Genomic DNA, 15,112 nt, shown 5'->3' with positions numbered 1-15,112 from the left:
TCAGAAGAAGAAGAAGAACATACAACAAACTTTCAAAAAAATGGTTAAGGTGTTACTTATTTTTTGATAACTCGGAGTCTCGACATTTTTATTCGTCGCATAACGGTTCGACTGTACTTTCTCTTAATAAACCCTAAATATCATGTTTCGACTGTAGTAGCCTTGCTAACATTGTTCGAGGCTAAGAATCCCCGATGAAAACGTTTTCCTTGTTATCATTCCTTATATGGAGTCTTGAAATATGTTGCCACCAATAGTATTTGCTCCTTTTACCAGATCTTTCCAAAAATACTTCTTTATTTCAGTTTGTCAACAAACCTGCCAATATGATAGACTATTTACAAAAATTAGGTCCGATAGATATCACCCGAATGTTGATCAGAAAAAGAGATTATGTTAACCAGAAAATTGGAAAAATAGTAGAAGAAGGTTTCGATAAACTTCATGTTATATCCGATTATGATAAAACGATAACTAAACAACATGTAAATGGGAAAAATCAGTTAAATGCTTATGGTATGTTGACAATTGGATATTGATTATTAGGTTTTTCCTATAAATCGCTGGCATGACAGTCTTTTTAGGGATTCCATTTCAATGTCTCATATTCATACGTCCATGTGATCCACCCACCTCACTTTCACCACTGCTGGGTTCGCCAGAATCTCTTGGCAGCTTAAAATTATATCGGCACATCCATCTCTCACCTTCGCTTTTGATTCCAAACTTTTTTCAAACGTTTTGTAAAGTTGGCACTTTATTGCATATGAAGAATAAAATATTTTCTTCGTTACAACAATTTTAGTATCATTTTGTTTAATTCAAATAATATAAATAAATAAGAATTAACTAATTTCAATAAAATTAGTGAGCACAGAAATTTTTAAAACGATCAAATCAGTGCCTTATTTTAAAATTCGAAACGCGAGGCCGATTATGTTTGCCGCCCCTTAAATTTGAGGAAATAAAGAATCGTTTAATAATGAAAAAATCATGCAAAAATAAACATATCGTTCAACCTCCCACAATTCTTGATAATAACATATATATTGTCAAAGAAATCTCTTGTCAAACACAACTACGATTAATAACAACAATCAACGTTAATTTAAATAATCACTATCCTATCATTTAAGTTGGACCAAATTACATATATATATGCCAATTTTCATGAATATCAGTTGACTCGTTTTTGAGTTCATTCGGAACATAAACACGGACACTGAATTTTTATATATTAAGATATTTATGAATTGTTATTTTGATAATGATTGTTTTTTGCTTAGATATTAACAAATTAATAATGATATTAAATAAAGAAATACAAAAACATATTTCATTATCGATAATCTCTCGATTTAACTATACGCAACGATTCCAAACATTCTTGGTAATCGACTGCAAATAATACATTCTTCTTCTTTACCTCAACGCATCCATAATGAATTCCTTTGAGTTATGATTTAATCTTGTGAGATTTAAAAATGGCTGAGGGCAATATTGGGCTTATGAGGCACGTACTTTTTTCCCAAAAAATTTTACACAATCAATGATGAAGGACAGGATATTCTATCTTAGTAAGTTCGGATCACACCAAGAAAACGCGCGTCCCCGGCTACTCAAACATCCAACGTTTAAGTCACTGTTTGGCCGACAAAAACTATTCATTCTTATGTAAGAACTTTTGGCAGCGTCTATGTGTAGATATTTCGTATGTTATATGTTTTTTATATGGTTAGGCATAGGTTACATTTATTCATCAAGCGCAAACTTTCGACATTCGCGTCAGTATGTGTGTTAACGTAGTTTGCCTTGTACTTACACTCCTGTTTGAACCACCTCGCCCATAAAAACAAGCTTGTTTTTGCCTTATTTTCATATACCGACTGAAAGATTCGAGGATTAATGAAGGTTTTTTATTTGAATTAACTTGAAAATTGAATCATGATTCGTTCCTTCGTAATGTGATTCACTCACTTTCACGGCACAACTGAAACAGTTTATTTGAAAATATACGCACAAACACACATGTCGACCTCAAGCTTGAAGTAGAACAGAAAGAGAGTTTTGTTGCTAGACAGATATGAATATACTGACCTGAGGCGTTAAGAATCCAGAATATCACACAGAAACGTAAAAAATATCAATTATTTATTAGCGAATCAAATTATTGAAGCTCCTAATCAGCACTGGTGATAGTGAGGTAATAGCAATTCACAGCCTTTCTATAATATCTTCTCCTATACTCCTTATCCTCCCTAAAGGAGAAAGGAAAAAATTGAAATCCTTTAGTAAATTCTTTAATTTACTATTTATCAAACATTTTGTCTATAGCTACTGGCACTAGGTTTGGTGCCAACTTGTTGTTACCATTCTTGATTCCACTTTTTTTTACCATTAGCTTATTTCTGATAATTTTTTATTTAGAGGTTTTGAGAAGATGCCCGTCAGTTCCGAAGTCTGTTGCAGCTTATCTTGTTGAAATATCTGAAAAATATTCAGTATTAGACAAGAATCCAGAACTTTCAAACGAAGAAAGAATGAGATATATGGCAGAATGGTGGAATAAAACCATAGAAGCATATCAGTAATTCACGTTCTATATTTATATAATTTAGGTCAAAATAACACCTGATAGCTATGGAACATATAGTTGAAAAAGCCTTTAAATAATTTTTGATTGAGAGTGACGCTCACACTGATAGTTTTCTAAAAGTAATACTATTGTTACATAGTTGGTAATCTTTGAATTACCATATATTTTAGACTGTCCAAAGACAATCTAATCTAATCTAATTAAGATATAAGTACTTACTGTTGAGGCCTAGTTAGTTGATGCCTTTAGTTTCCGTGATTTTTCACGATTATGACAATCCTTATAACTTTCTCTATCAAACACCGAAAGAAAGTTTTTCACAATCCATAATAAAGTTTTTATGCCAAATATTATGAGAAAATACTTTACTCGGTAAATTTGCTTCTACTATAACCACTTAAGTGGTTTCCGCATGATTGGTTCATTTGAGCAAATCGCTTATATAACTATAACTGTAGCCTGTGAAAAAAAATTCAGTATATTCAGCATATCCATTCATACTCCATTCATAACAAACACAATTGGAGATGAATCTGACTGAGGTAGACTTCATAAATTCAAAAGCTCCAGTGAAAACTGCTAAGTGCTTTGAGAGTGCTTTTAAGAAATAATTGACACAATTTCAAGAATCGTTACTTAATCAAATTTTGTGCAAATATTAGTAGTAAGCATTATTAAAAATTAGGTTCTCAAACAACAACTTCGTTCAACAGGATATCCCACATAAGAAATGATTACTCAGAGCTTGAGGCGTATGAATTCGAAAATATGACGATTGGAGGCAATTTATACCAAGTTGCATCCCTGATGATTCTTGAACGAACCACAGAATAACAAAAAAAACATAAATTCAATTATAAAGATTCAAAAATTATTGAAAATGGAACAAATACATGAAAAAAAGAATTTTTAGAAATGATTCTCATACATAGGAACGAGAAAGCTTCAAGTGGTGAAAAATAATTTAAGTAAAATTTATAGCTTTATTTTATGAATTTCAATAAAACTACGAATTTAATTGCTCATATTTTTTTAGTTTTAAAAACTTAGGAAAAATTCATTTTTACCATCTTGCAACAGGTTTTCATTTTGCTTTTATTTTTAATTTGATATTCATGATATAATGCATGTGCAAATGGTCTGTGTCGAGTCATATTTTAAATTTCTTTAATTCCTTTTAATTTCTTAGACCTTTTGATATATTTATGTTTCTAAATATTCTTGATTTTAGGTCCCTTCTGTTTCAAAATTAGTTTTTTTCTACTCTGGGTCGCGGTGTATAAGATACCTCAATATATACATAAGTACATGTACAGTCTATAGTAATTAATAAACTTTTGTCATCCCCATGAAGCAATTTTAAAATAATACAAAAATTATTTAATCTGAATAGTATATGCTCCTTTGTTCTCATATAGTTAAAAGATTTCATTGGTATTAAATATTATAGTTCGTTTCAAAATGTGTCATCTTGGCTTCATAATAATAATCTATAACTTACCCGTAATATTCCGAATATTCCGGGCATTATTATCGATTTTCAATGATGAATGAGAAAACTTCACAAAGATATATTTCCAAAATTATCATTCTCATACTACAACCTCATAGAAAATAGAATTTTTAAGTTAGTATACATTAAATCCTTACAGAGACATAAATATTACACAAGAAGAAATTGATAAAACGTGTTTGGATATTGGACCATCTTTAAGGTAAGTTACAGTATACGTATACATCATTCCATAAGTCGTGTGACTGACACACAGATGGCGCTGCTATGTTAAATCCGTATGACGTTTATGAAGTACCAACTTTCAAAAGACTTGTAAAATTTCTTAACATATCGATTACTCAGACAAAAGTGACAACCATTTAAGTGAAGCTACTTTTGTTAATTTCAAAACAATTTCGTGTGTTAATTTATCATTGCTTTTTGACAAAAAAATACTGTACAAACTTAGCAATGGCTGCAAAAGTGTTATCGAAAGGAACCATTTGATATTAGTTTAATGAATTAAAACAATGATTTTAAAGTGCGTGCCGCGTTTACTCATAGTCGATCAAAAACAACAACAGTCAGCAGGGAAGGTTATGGTTTCAGTATTTTGGAATGCCCATGAAATATTGTTTATCGAATGTAAAAATCAAGGGAAAACGGTCTGATATTCCGAAGATAAAAACCACTGTTTCACCAAGACAATGCACCGATTCACATCAAGTCGATTTCAACTATGGTTAAATTGAACGAATTGCTTACTCATCCACCGTATAGTCCAGATCTGGCCGTCAGTGGCTACTAGCTATTCGCTGATCTTGATCTCAAAAAAATGCTCGCCGGTAAGAAATGAAGAAGCGATCGCTGAAACTGAAGCCTATTTTGAGATAAAAAACAAGTCCTTCTACAAGCACGGCATCGAGAAGTTAGAGAAGCGTTGGAATAATTGTATTGCTCTTGAAAGAGATCACATTGATGAATCAAATCGATTTTTGGCAACAATGTGTTTTTTTAGTTAGTCACATGACTTATTAAGTAATATTTCTCTCATAATAATAAATCCATTTGACAATATTTGTGCTCAACTATCAAGATCAACTATCCAATGACACCCATGCATGAAGAAAAATGGAGTTGCGATATCAGGATATTGACACCTGAATGCTAATCAATTCTCGATACTTATCTCAAAAAAGTTTTAATTCGATTTATGAAACATGTATATTTGTAGAGACGAAGCTAAAGATTTTTTCGAAATTTTAACAAAAAAAGAAGTACCCGTACTAATTATTTCAGCAGGAGTTGGAGAAGTTCTTGAATCTTTACTGAAAAATTCTGGAATTGTAGGATCGAATATAGAGGTAAAACTTTGCTGCAACTGAAAGTATATTATACAGGGCTTTTCAAAAAGAATCATTCGACTTTATACGTTTATATTCTCAAAACTGAAATAGTATGTTACTCTTATAAGAGGATGGTCCCAGACGTAACTGGCACAACAAAGAAAACACAAGAATTTTGGAAACAAATATATTTATTTTTCAACGTAATCTCCTTTTAGCTCCTACACTTTATACACTTTTCTCAGTGCTGTTTAATAACTTCGATACCCTTTTTATAATAAGAATCGTCAAGCTTCTCAAAATAGCCATCCACCGCTAACATCACCTCTTCATTGTTGGGAAATCTTTGACCAGCAAGCCATTTTTTTTAAGTCTGGAAACAGAAAAAAATCCCAGGGGGCTAAATCTAGTGAATAGGGTGCATGAGGTAGCAATTTAAGTTTTAATTCATTAATTTGCAATAACAGATGTGTGAGATGGTGCATTGTCTTGATGAAACAACAATTTCTTCTTAGCCAAATGCGTCCGTTTTTGCTTGATTTATTTGCACAAACGGTGTTCGAATAATACTCGCCGTTGATAGTATTTCCTTTTTCAAGATAGTCAATTATTCCTAGCGCATCCCAAAAAACCGACGCCTTGCCTACAGATGGAATGGTATTTGCCTTCTTTGTAGCCGGCTCTCCCTTTTTAGTCCATTGTTTTGATTTTGATGGTCCCACGTTTCATCCATGGTTATGAAACGACGCAAAAATTCAACTTTATTTCTGTGAAACATTCGAAATATCTTCACGACGCTGTTTTTATTTCATTGTGAGCAGACCCATATTGCGCACAGATTTTTCATGTCCAAATTCTCAGTTAATATGCAATGTACCCCACTCTTTGAAATGCCTACTGTGTCTGTTAGCTCGCGCACTTTCAGTCGATGATCATCCAGTACCACTTTGTTAGGTTAGGTTAGATGTGTCACCCTATTTGGCCGACCACTAAGATGCTGGTCTTCATCATACGGCTTCCTTCAAACTTTGCTACCCAATATTTTCCTGTTAGGAATAATCTCACTCAGAGTATAATCTAGTTCATTGGTTAAGCTAATGCCTTTCAAATAAAAGTATTGTCTCACATCACGATGACCAATTTTTTTCATGATTACAAATTCACTTAAAACGTTCACTAGTGATGGCTACCAAACAAATACTAAACAGCGTGGCTTCTTCAAACTTGAAAGGTTAGGTACTTCTTGTACCATTCTCGTTTTAGAGGGTAACCGAGAAAGTTTTTTACATACCAATTGCAGGTGCTCAATATAGCCCTTTAGATGTTCTGCATATGTCTATCCGATTATTATCTTGCGTGATAGATTTAATGGCTGCTACAATGCGGCTCTTCAGCTCCACAAATCTATTTGGGAGGGGAATAATAAGAACAGTGTCTTCTACAAAACCCCACAAAAAAATCATGGGAGCTAGTAATATAACGTGGATTCGTTAGGTCTTATACGGCTGAATCTTTGAGGAAGCCTACCATTTAAAAAAATCTTTCACATGAAGATTCAAGTGTGAAGGAGCTCCGTTCTGCTAATTTATGACGATACTTGAATTTGATGCCAACTGAAAGAAAAGACAATTTTCTATCATATAGAGTTATGTTATTTTCGTGAGATTGTACAAAAAAACGTTATCTCGGGGACACACGGGGAAATCCTTTATCACTAATCTGCTTATACGATCTTCTTAAAATCGCATCTAATAGAGCATATAACACAAAACGGAGAGAAGCGCGCTCATGCTATCTGACTAATAGTATATTCTTCTTGTGCATTGGATTCACATATAAATAGCTACGATTTGTTTAAATCGGATGATGCTTTTTAAAAGAACCCTTATTATTCTATAGTTAATAATTTTTATAGAAGAATGAATGATATAGAATAAATCGATGACATGTCATCTGTCAATATCAATTACCGCTATGCCATGTGATCAAATTTGACCCGGTTCCGAACATTTTTACGTATTATAATACAAATATTTATTATCGCTTTCAAAATTGGCTACTTTAGAGCCAATAAAAGCATGCCAACGGTTAATCCAGTTGTCTATACACTTGTTTTAAGTCTCGGCTCGTAGTTTCAATAGACTCGTGGCGGTACACCCCCGAAGAATAATTTACGATGAGCTCCACTTAGACGGCTCGAAATTGCCAAATAGTACATATTGTAACCTTCTGGAAACGAAGTAATTGTGAAAAAAAAACACGGTAATCTAAGAAAACGAGTATCGTCTTGATTTTCCGCCCCAACCAGTAACGATGCATTTTTTGGTTGTGGTCTAATCAGCTACATTGGTAAGCATCTCTTACACGACCTCTTAATCTTGCAAAAATTGCAGGTCTTTTGGTACGAGTCTAGCATTAACCATATTTGGTCATACCCAAAACATCCATAAGAGATGTTGAGAGCCTCTTTTCTCTCTTGGATGCCTACACGACCATTTATGAGCACCATTTCCTCTACTTTATTAAAATTATCGTCATTAATAGAGTTGGATTACATTACTACTTTTTTTCCATGGTCGCCAGACAAGTTTTCCCATTTTACACATACACACACTAATTGAATTTAGCGCTCAAACTCAACACACATTTTAGTAAAATAATGTTTCATGCATGCATTTTCAAGCGCAGTTCAAATGCACTAGTCGATGTCAAAATTGATCACATCAAATCATAGTTTGTGTATATTTTTAGTTAGTTACAAATTATTTAAAACGAGATAATGAAGGAAGAATCATAGGATATCAATCAGATCCAATACACACAGCCAATAAAAACCTTCATGATTTGAAAAAAACTCAATTTTACAAGAATGTAGCTGATAGAACAAACCTTCTTATTATGGGGGATCATCTAGGCGACACTATTGTAGGTTCACAATTAGATCACGTCGACAACATATTAAAAATTGGATTTTTCTATGGAGAGGTAGGTGCTTTAATAATTAAAGTTTCACAATTCGAAACAATTTAATTTTTTACAAACCGTTATAATGAAATTAGTAATCAAAAAGTTTCTAAGCAAATGAATGTCCTATGAATAGAATTTATAGTTATTTATTATACAAAGGAAAAAGTACTTGGTTTTAATTTGACTTTGTATTGTATTCCAAAACCATCAACAGTGTGGTCGAATTATTCAATGATTAAAAGTATGTTACGTTTCGAAATATTTCTACTACTAGTTACGAGGATGATCCTGGAAGTACCTGGCCTGACCTAAAGATGGCGGTAGCTGCTTGAAAAATACCACTGTATTAGAAAGTACACAACATACAAAACATATGTTTCAAGTTTGAAGACGCCACGCTGTTAAATATTTGTTCGGCAGCCATCGTTTTCAAAGAATTTGTCAACATGGAAAAAATTGATCATCGTTGTGATACAAAACTTTTATTTGAAAGGCATTAGCTCAACCAACATACAACTGAACTATATTCTACTCTGGGTTAGACTGCTTCTGCGTTATCAATCACATAAAATATTAGGTAGCAGAGTTTAAACGAGGCCGTACGATCTGCGAAGACCAAGACCAGTGGTCGACCAAATAGGGTGACGAATCCAGAAATATTGCAGATAATCCACAAAGCGGTACTGGATGATGTCAAATGAGAGTGTTCGAGCTAGCTGACATAGTAGGAATTTCAAAAAGTGCGGTTCATCGCATATTAACTGAGAATTTTGACATGAGAATGCTGTGCTCAAGATGGGTGCCACGTTTGCTCACTATGGAATAGAAATAAATCCGAATTCTTGCACCATTTCATAATCATCGTTAAAACAATCAAAACAATTGACTGAAAAGGGAGAGCTTGGTGCAAAGAAGGCCATGGCGTCGTTTTTTTGGAATACGCGTGGGATAATTTTCATTGACTATCTTAAACAAAAAAGAAAAACTATCAACGGCGAGTATTGTCAATTATGGTTTGTATCAATTTCTTTAAAAAAAACTAATTGGGAAGATTTCCACCACTATTACAAAATATGGGACGTCCGCATTCTGTTATATTATTGTAAAAAAATATAGTTGATTTATGATACAGGTGAGGTTCAGTTATAAGTCTACATTCAACAGAAGCTGCAGTGTTTTTTTGCTAAAACTTTGTATGTTTTTTTTCAATGAAGATACAAATACAGTCACCTTTAATGAATAGTATACATAATTATCAATATACCTTATTTTTAATGATAAGTGTTTTGTCTTCGCATAAATAAATAATCTAATAGTTCGAGCCTATCAGAAAGTTTCCGTGCAGAAAAAGTTGAAGCCGGGGGATCCCTTACCCACTTCACTTTTTAACCTTGCATTGGAACTAATCATAAGGAAAGCCCAAATACAGATGAAAGTTAAATCTAACAACGAAAGCATCAAATTTTTTTCATATGCAGACGTAATTGTATTACTACTCGAGAGGAATCAAGAAATATATACGAGTAGTAGATAAGAAAAGGAATCAAAAAGATACAACTCATGGGTGAATGGCAAAAAGACTAATTAGATGGGGCAAAACGACGGAAAACCAGGATTACAATTTGAAAAATTGCCTATCTAGGAGTGCTGTTTACGAATATAGATGATGAGACGAAAAAGCTAGAAAATCGGATGGCAGATTGTAGAAAAATGGGTTCCTTGAACCCGAGTAATATTTAAAACGACATAGAAAAGATGATTAGGTATGATTAGTACCTCTGTACTATATGGGTGTGTGTCCTGGGTACTAACCTAGAAGAATGCTGAGAAATAAAAGTGTGGGAGAGAAAAGTACTCCAAAAAATTAACTGGAAGTCTGAAAACGAATCATGGAGATGAAGAACAAATACTGAGAAATACAAGAAATACATAACACGGCTTAATAGTCCGAATCCAAAGAATCGGGTGGTTGAGGCATGTGTACAGAATGAATTTAGGCGGAATTTCCAAGAGAGCACAAATGGAGGAAGAGGGAAACAGTTTTTTATATTTTGTGAATTTTTCAATCGTGACATTTGGCCATGAGCCTTCAAGACCGTAACTACTGTTTTTTTGCTATTCAGATACAATTTTTGTATTTTTTGACTGACTATTTTTATTTTTAGGCTGAAGCGATGCTGCCTAATTGGTTGAATACATTCGATATAATTCTAAAAGATGACCAAACAATGAATGTACCGAAAGCCATTTTAGAATTATTAAAACATGAATGAATTCTAAAGAAAATATTTTTGTTCATACATTATACCGAAAAATTGATTTATATTATATTATATATATTATATTATAATAAACAAATGTTAATAACTCGAAAGTTAAATGGGCCAGGAATACGTAGCTAGACAATTTTAGTTAACTTTTCAACAGCTTTACAACTGAAATCATCTATGTAAGCTTGTTTAATCGGCCAGAATTTTCACAGTTTTCAAACTTATCGCAAGTAGAATACATTGATGAAGATATCCAGACATACGTTCAACATTTGATTGCCCTGCATTATGATTTTAAAATCAGATTTGAAGGAAAACCACCTTGGATCATAAATCCATTTAGCACTAATCAGGAGTTGGCAGTGACGTTAAAAAGAGGTTATTCAAGAATTTTAGCTGCAGGTAGATACACGAAAAATATCCTGGACTATGGGGAATTGTACAAAAGCTTCTGATAGCGCTTCTCTCGTAATATCTTTTCGAAAAAAGTTTTAGTACCGTTACAAACTTATTAACAAAAAAAGAGCAGTTTGAATATCACAGAACGGGGAGATTTGCGGTTTTTCCTTACAAAACTCAAGCCACAAATTGATCATTTGCTGTCAATCCATCAAGTACATCCCTCTCATTAAAATTATATTTTTCTATAATTACAATTGTAAAAGTTATATTACATTGTACGTTTTATTTTGATGATATTATGATTGTTATAACAATAATTAATATTGTAATAATTTATATATTTGAATAAATACCTACAACACAAGAAAATATAATATATTTCTTTTTATCACTCCGAATGGTAAGTTTTCTAAATTAAATTTATGAGAATTGATTGGCTCTTGTGCTATGAGTCAGCAGCAAATTGGATTGGCGAATGTTATAATAGAAATCTTTAGGAGTTATTTTAAGTTAATGCTTTCTTATAGAGATGGCGCTTGATTTGTAGAAATAGTAGTTTAATGTTCTATGTACATAGTTTTGTTTTTGTAGTTGATTATTATTGAAAAAAAGTAAGGTTAAGTTAATATATGGTTTTACCGGGTTTTTAGCACATGGTTGGTTTTATAAGATATAAGTGATAGATGATGTATATATATGAAGGTGTAAATAAAATGTATATAAAGACCTAGATTCATTTTAATCAACACTGCTGTGTAACAAATAACAACAGCGAACTTAACTTTTTTGAAATCCACCCACAGCACAATCAATGAAAATTTAATTGAAAATTTGTTTAGTTGATTTTATTATCAAATAATTAACCCTATCAAGACATCAATTCTAACCTTTTCTTTTCTAAAACTGTTAATTCGTTGTCGAAACTCAGCCACAAGGCAATTTCCATAGATAGATCTCGAAATTGATGGTAATGTAGCTGCAGAGGGTTCACAGATCCAGCATAATTTTAAAAGTGGTCTATTAAACAAAAAAGTTTGAGAACCACAGGGAGATCTCAATGAATGATTCATTTTGATATAGGAATACGAACCCTTACGGGGCCTAGTTGCTGAGATATAGGGTGTTCAAAATTTTAAATCAAAATAAAAAATTTGCCATAAATCCAGAACGCCTTTAATTTTTTTTCAAATTTGGTGACCTATATGCTCTTTAATAAAGTAATATTTTGACATAAACAAACTAACAGGGTTAGTTGTCACTTTTATCCCCCTATTTTTTACGTCACTGGAGTAAATATTTTTTTTAATTTTGTTTTAAATTGCCTGATTATTTTTAGTTATAAAACTAATAACCGTTTATGGAGCTAAAATGAACGGCGTTGTAGAAATTTGACACTAAACAAAAGTGTGCAGGTAATTGAATACATTAAATATTAGACAACACATGTTGTTTTAACACGATGAGAGATCTGTTCATTTTGCTGCAGCGGCAAGAAATTACTTAAACTTTAGAGAAAAATGTATTGTTCGGAGTGGACCAAATTGTTGGCCTCCAAGATTACCTGACATAAATCCTATCGATTTTTTTATATGAAGCTATATGAAGTCCTTAGAATCTGAACAAGATCTAATAGTTAGAATTCAAGCTGCAACAGAAATCATTCAATCCCATCCAGATTTATTCTCGCAGAGACGTTTTTCAATGACAAAACGGTGTAATAAGTCTATTGAAGTAAGCGGCCAACAGTTTGAGCAACTACTGTAACTTTCTCAATTTTGTTATTGTTGTAATACACTGTTGTTTGAATTTAACTTGTGATATTATTTTTTATTTTCATTATTGTTATTATTGTAATACATTTTTGATTGAAATTGCGATTATGAATAAGTTTTATTTGTTTTGAACTACTTACGCTTTATCATTATTCGAAATAAAATGAATAATTAATTAATTTGTAAAAATTACTTACTTACGTGCTTGCAGACTTTTGTTTAGAGGCAAATTTCTACAACACCGACCATTTTAACCCCATAAAAGGTTATTAGTTTCTTAACTAAAAATAATTAGGCAATTTAAAACCAAATTGAAAGAAGAATTTGCTCCAGTGGCGTAAAAAAGTAAAAAATAGCGAGATAATAGTGACAACTAACCCTGACAGCACGCCACTGGTTAAATTTTTCCAAAGTTTGTTTATGTCAAAATATTTCTTTATTAAGGATGGATCATATTGTTCAATAAAGGCGTTCTTGAGTTATGTCAAATTTTTGATTTTGATATAAAATTTTTTACACCCCATATCTCAGCAACTAGGCCCCGTAAGGGTTCGTATTCCTATATCAAATCATTTATTGAGATCTCTTTGTGGTAGAGCGTTGTCGGACGAACATAGAAACACCCTGTATATAAATAACTATTATATTATGATATTTGCGAGAGTAGTGTATAAAATCAAATCCGCTTCAACGAATTTGAAAGCTGAGTATCCACCAATGGAATAAAAGTTAAAATTTTTCCCTGATAATAATACATTCTTTCTATAATAACAGAAGAAAGAAGAGAACTAAAAAAAACACAAGATCGTTAACGTAATAAAAAAGAATTCTTGAAAGTGATACCGATTTACTTGATTCGGACGCATTCCCTTCCTACACATATTTCAAGACACATAATTTAATTCCTATAACAATAACAAATATGTAATATACAAAGTGGGGAGAAATTTTACTTTCGACTAAAAAATAGCGAGAGCTCTCTGTAAGTAATCAAGCGATGCTGCCAAACAGCAATTAATTCAGTAGATTATTATGATTTCCATATTCATATTCACACACATGTATTTGAAAATTTAAATATTATGAAACACCTCGAAGTGTAATTACGGTGTCAGTAAAAAATATTCAACAATATCTTTTTATCAATTGGAAATACTCGAGGGAAAATAGTATGTTGCTTCAATAGATCTTATATAGTCTTTTCAATTGTGTGTAGAATGTAGATTCAAAGAAATAAAATAAATTATATGCTTATTTTATAATCAAATTCAAAAAATCCTATTTAAAGGAACAGAAGATGGAGACTTGGAAAGCTGTAGCACAGGATCGTATTTCCCCATAATTCCCAAGATTTTCCAGTTTTTTACCAACTTTTTTCTTCATAAATTTGATTTTGACGTATTACATACAATAAGTCAACTTCCTTGCATTTATAAGAGTAATTTAATGTGGTCACAGCAATGTTGTAGGATCCAATAGGTGGAGATATGTAAAGCTCAGAAGTATTCTTGTACTTCTTCCAGTATACAATGTTTCAGGAGAGAGATCCTTTAATACTATTCTTTAGGAATATCACCTTAATGACTTTACTATTCTCTACATAGGATGTAGAAAATAGAAGCTATGGCAAACTGATAGGCACTTTGATTGCTCAAAAACCCAGGAAAAAATTATTTATCTTGACCGTAGAAAAGGTAAATATTAAAAATAACCTTCAGGTTTTCAGAATTTTATTATCATTGTATTATCACTGCTGTTTTTATTAATGGATTCTTAAGAAAATTTTATAAAGCTGTCATTAAAATTCAATCGACACAAATCATTATAAAGTTATAGTGCTTTATTGATGAAAGTATTTTGCACGGTGGAAAAATAAAAAATATTACTATTTAACTGAAGACAAGGAGTCCCTAAAGACTGGTCCCGAAGTATGTGAATCCGTCACTGTTATAGCATACGTGTCGAGGCTAGCTCTAGTAAAATAAGAGCACAAAACACGTATACATCTTTTATCCTTTATGTCCTTAATGCTATTATAAAAATTAATTGACAATACAAAATGAATTAAATAATATATTTCAGATTAATTTTTGGTTTTTTTGGTGACTATCTATGTGAAGACCTAAAAATTTAAGTGATAAAACTCAAAAACCTCCTTAATATACCATTAGGTGAATTAAACTATTGAAACCCTATAAAAATATGAATGACTGCACCCAACGATTCCAATAAAACATATTTTTGAAATATATTATAGTAAGATA

General features: G+C 32.0%; 1 protein-coding gene across 1 annotated transcript; it reads left to right on the top strand.

Moving 5' to 3' along the window:
- The first annotated feature begins 326 nt into the window (after positions 1-326).
- On the top strand, positions 327-10,677 carry LOC130891774 (7-methylguanosine phosphate-specific 5'-nucleotidase A-like). The gene is made up of 6 exons (XM_057796737.1): positions 327-516; positions 2,428-2,587; positions 4,249-4,311; positions 5,326-5,455; positions 8,189-8,422; positions 10,570-10,677. Exons 1-6 carry the CDS (start codon positions 327-329, stop codon positions 10,675-10,677), a joined length of 885 nt encoding a protein of 294 aa, XP_057652720.1.
- The last annotated feature ends 4,435 nt before the right edge of the window (positions 10,678-15,112 follow it).

This window comes from Diorhabda carinulata, chromosome 3 (assembly GCF_026250575.1).
Source record: "Diorhabda carinulata isolate Delta chromosome 3, icDioCari1.1, whole genome shotgun sequence".
NCBI lineage: Eukaryota > Metazoa > Arthropoda > Insecta > Coleoptera > Chrysomelidae > Diorhabda > Diorhabda carinulata.
This window is presented reverse-complemented; position numbering and strand designations above follow the sequence as displayed.

Excerpts from the sequence above, each read along its gene's own strand:
- LOC130891774 (XM_057796737.1), top strand. The coding sequence starts at position 327 with ATGATAGACTATTTACAAAAATTAGGTCCGATAGATATCACCCGAATG. Across the intron at positions 2,588-4,248 it reads AAAACCATAGAAGCATATCA|AGACATAAATATTACACAAG; the intron begins GTAATTCACGTT and ends AAATCCTTACAG. Across the intron at positions 4,312-5,325 it reads GATATTGGACCATCTTTAAG|AGACGAAGCTAAAGATTTTT; the intron begins GTAAGTTACAGT and ends GTATATTTGTAG.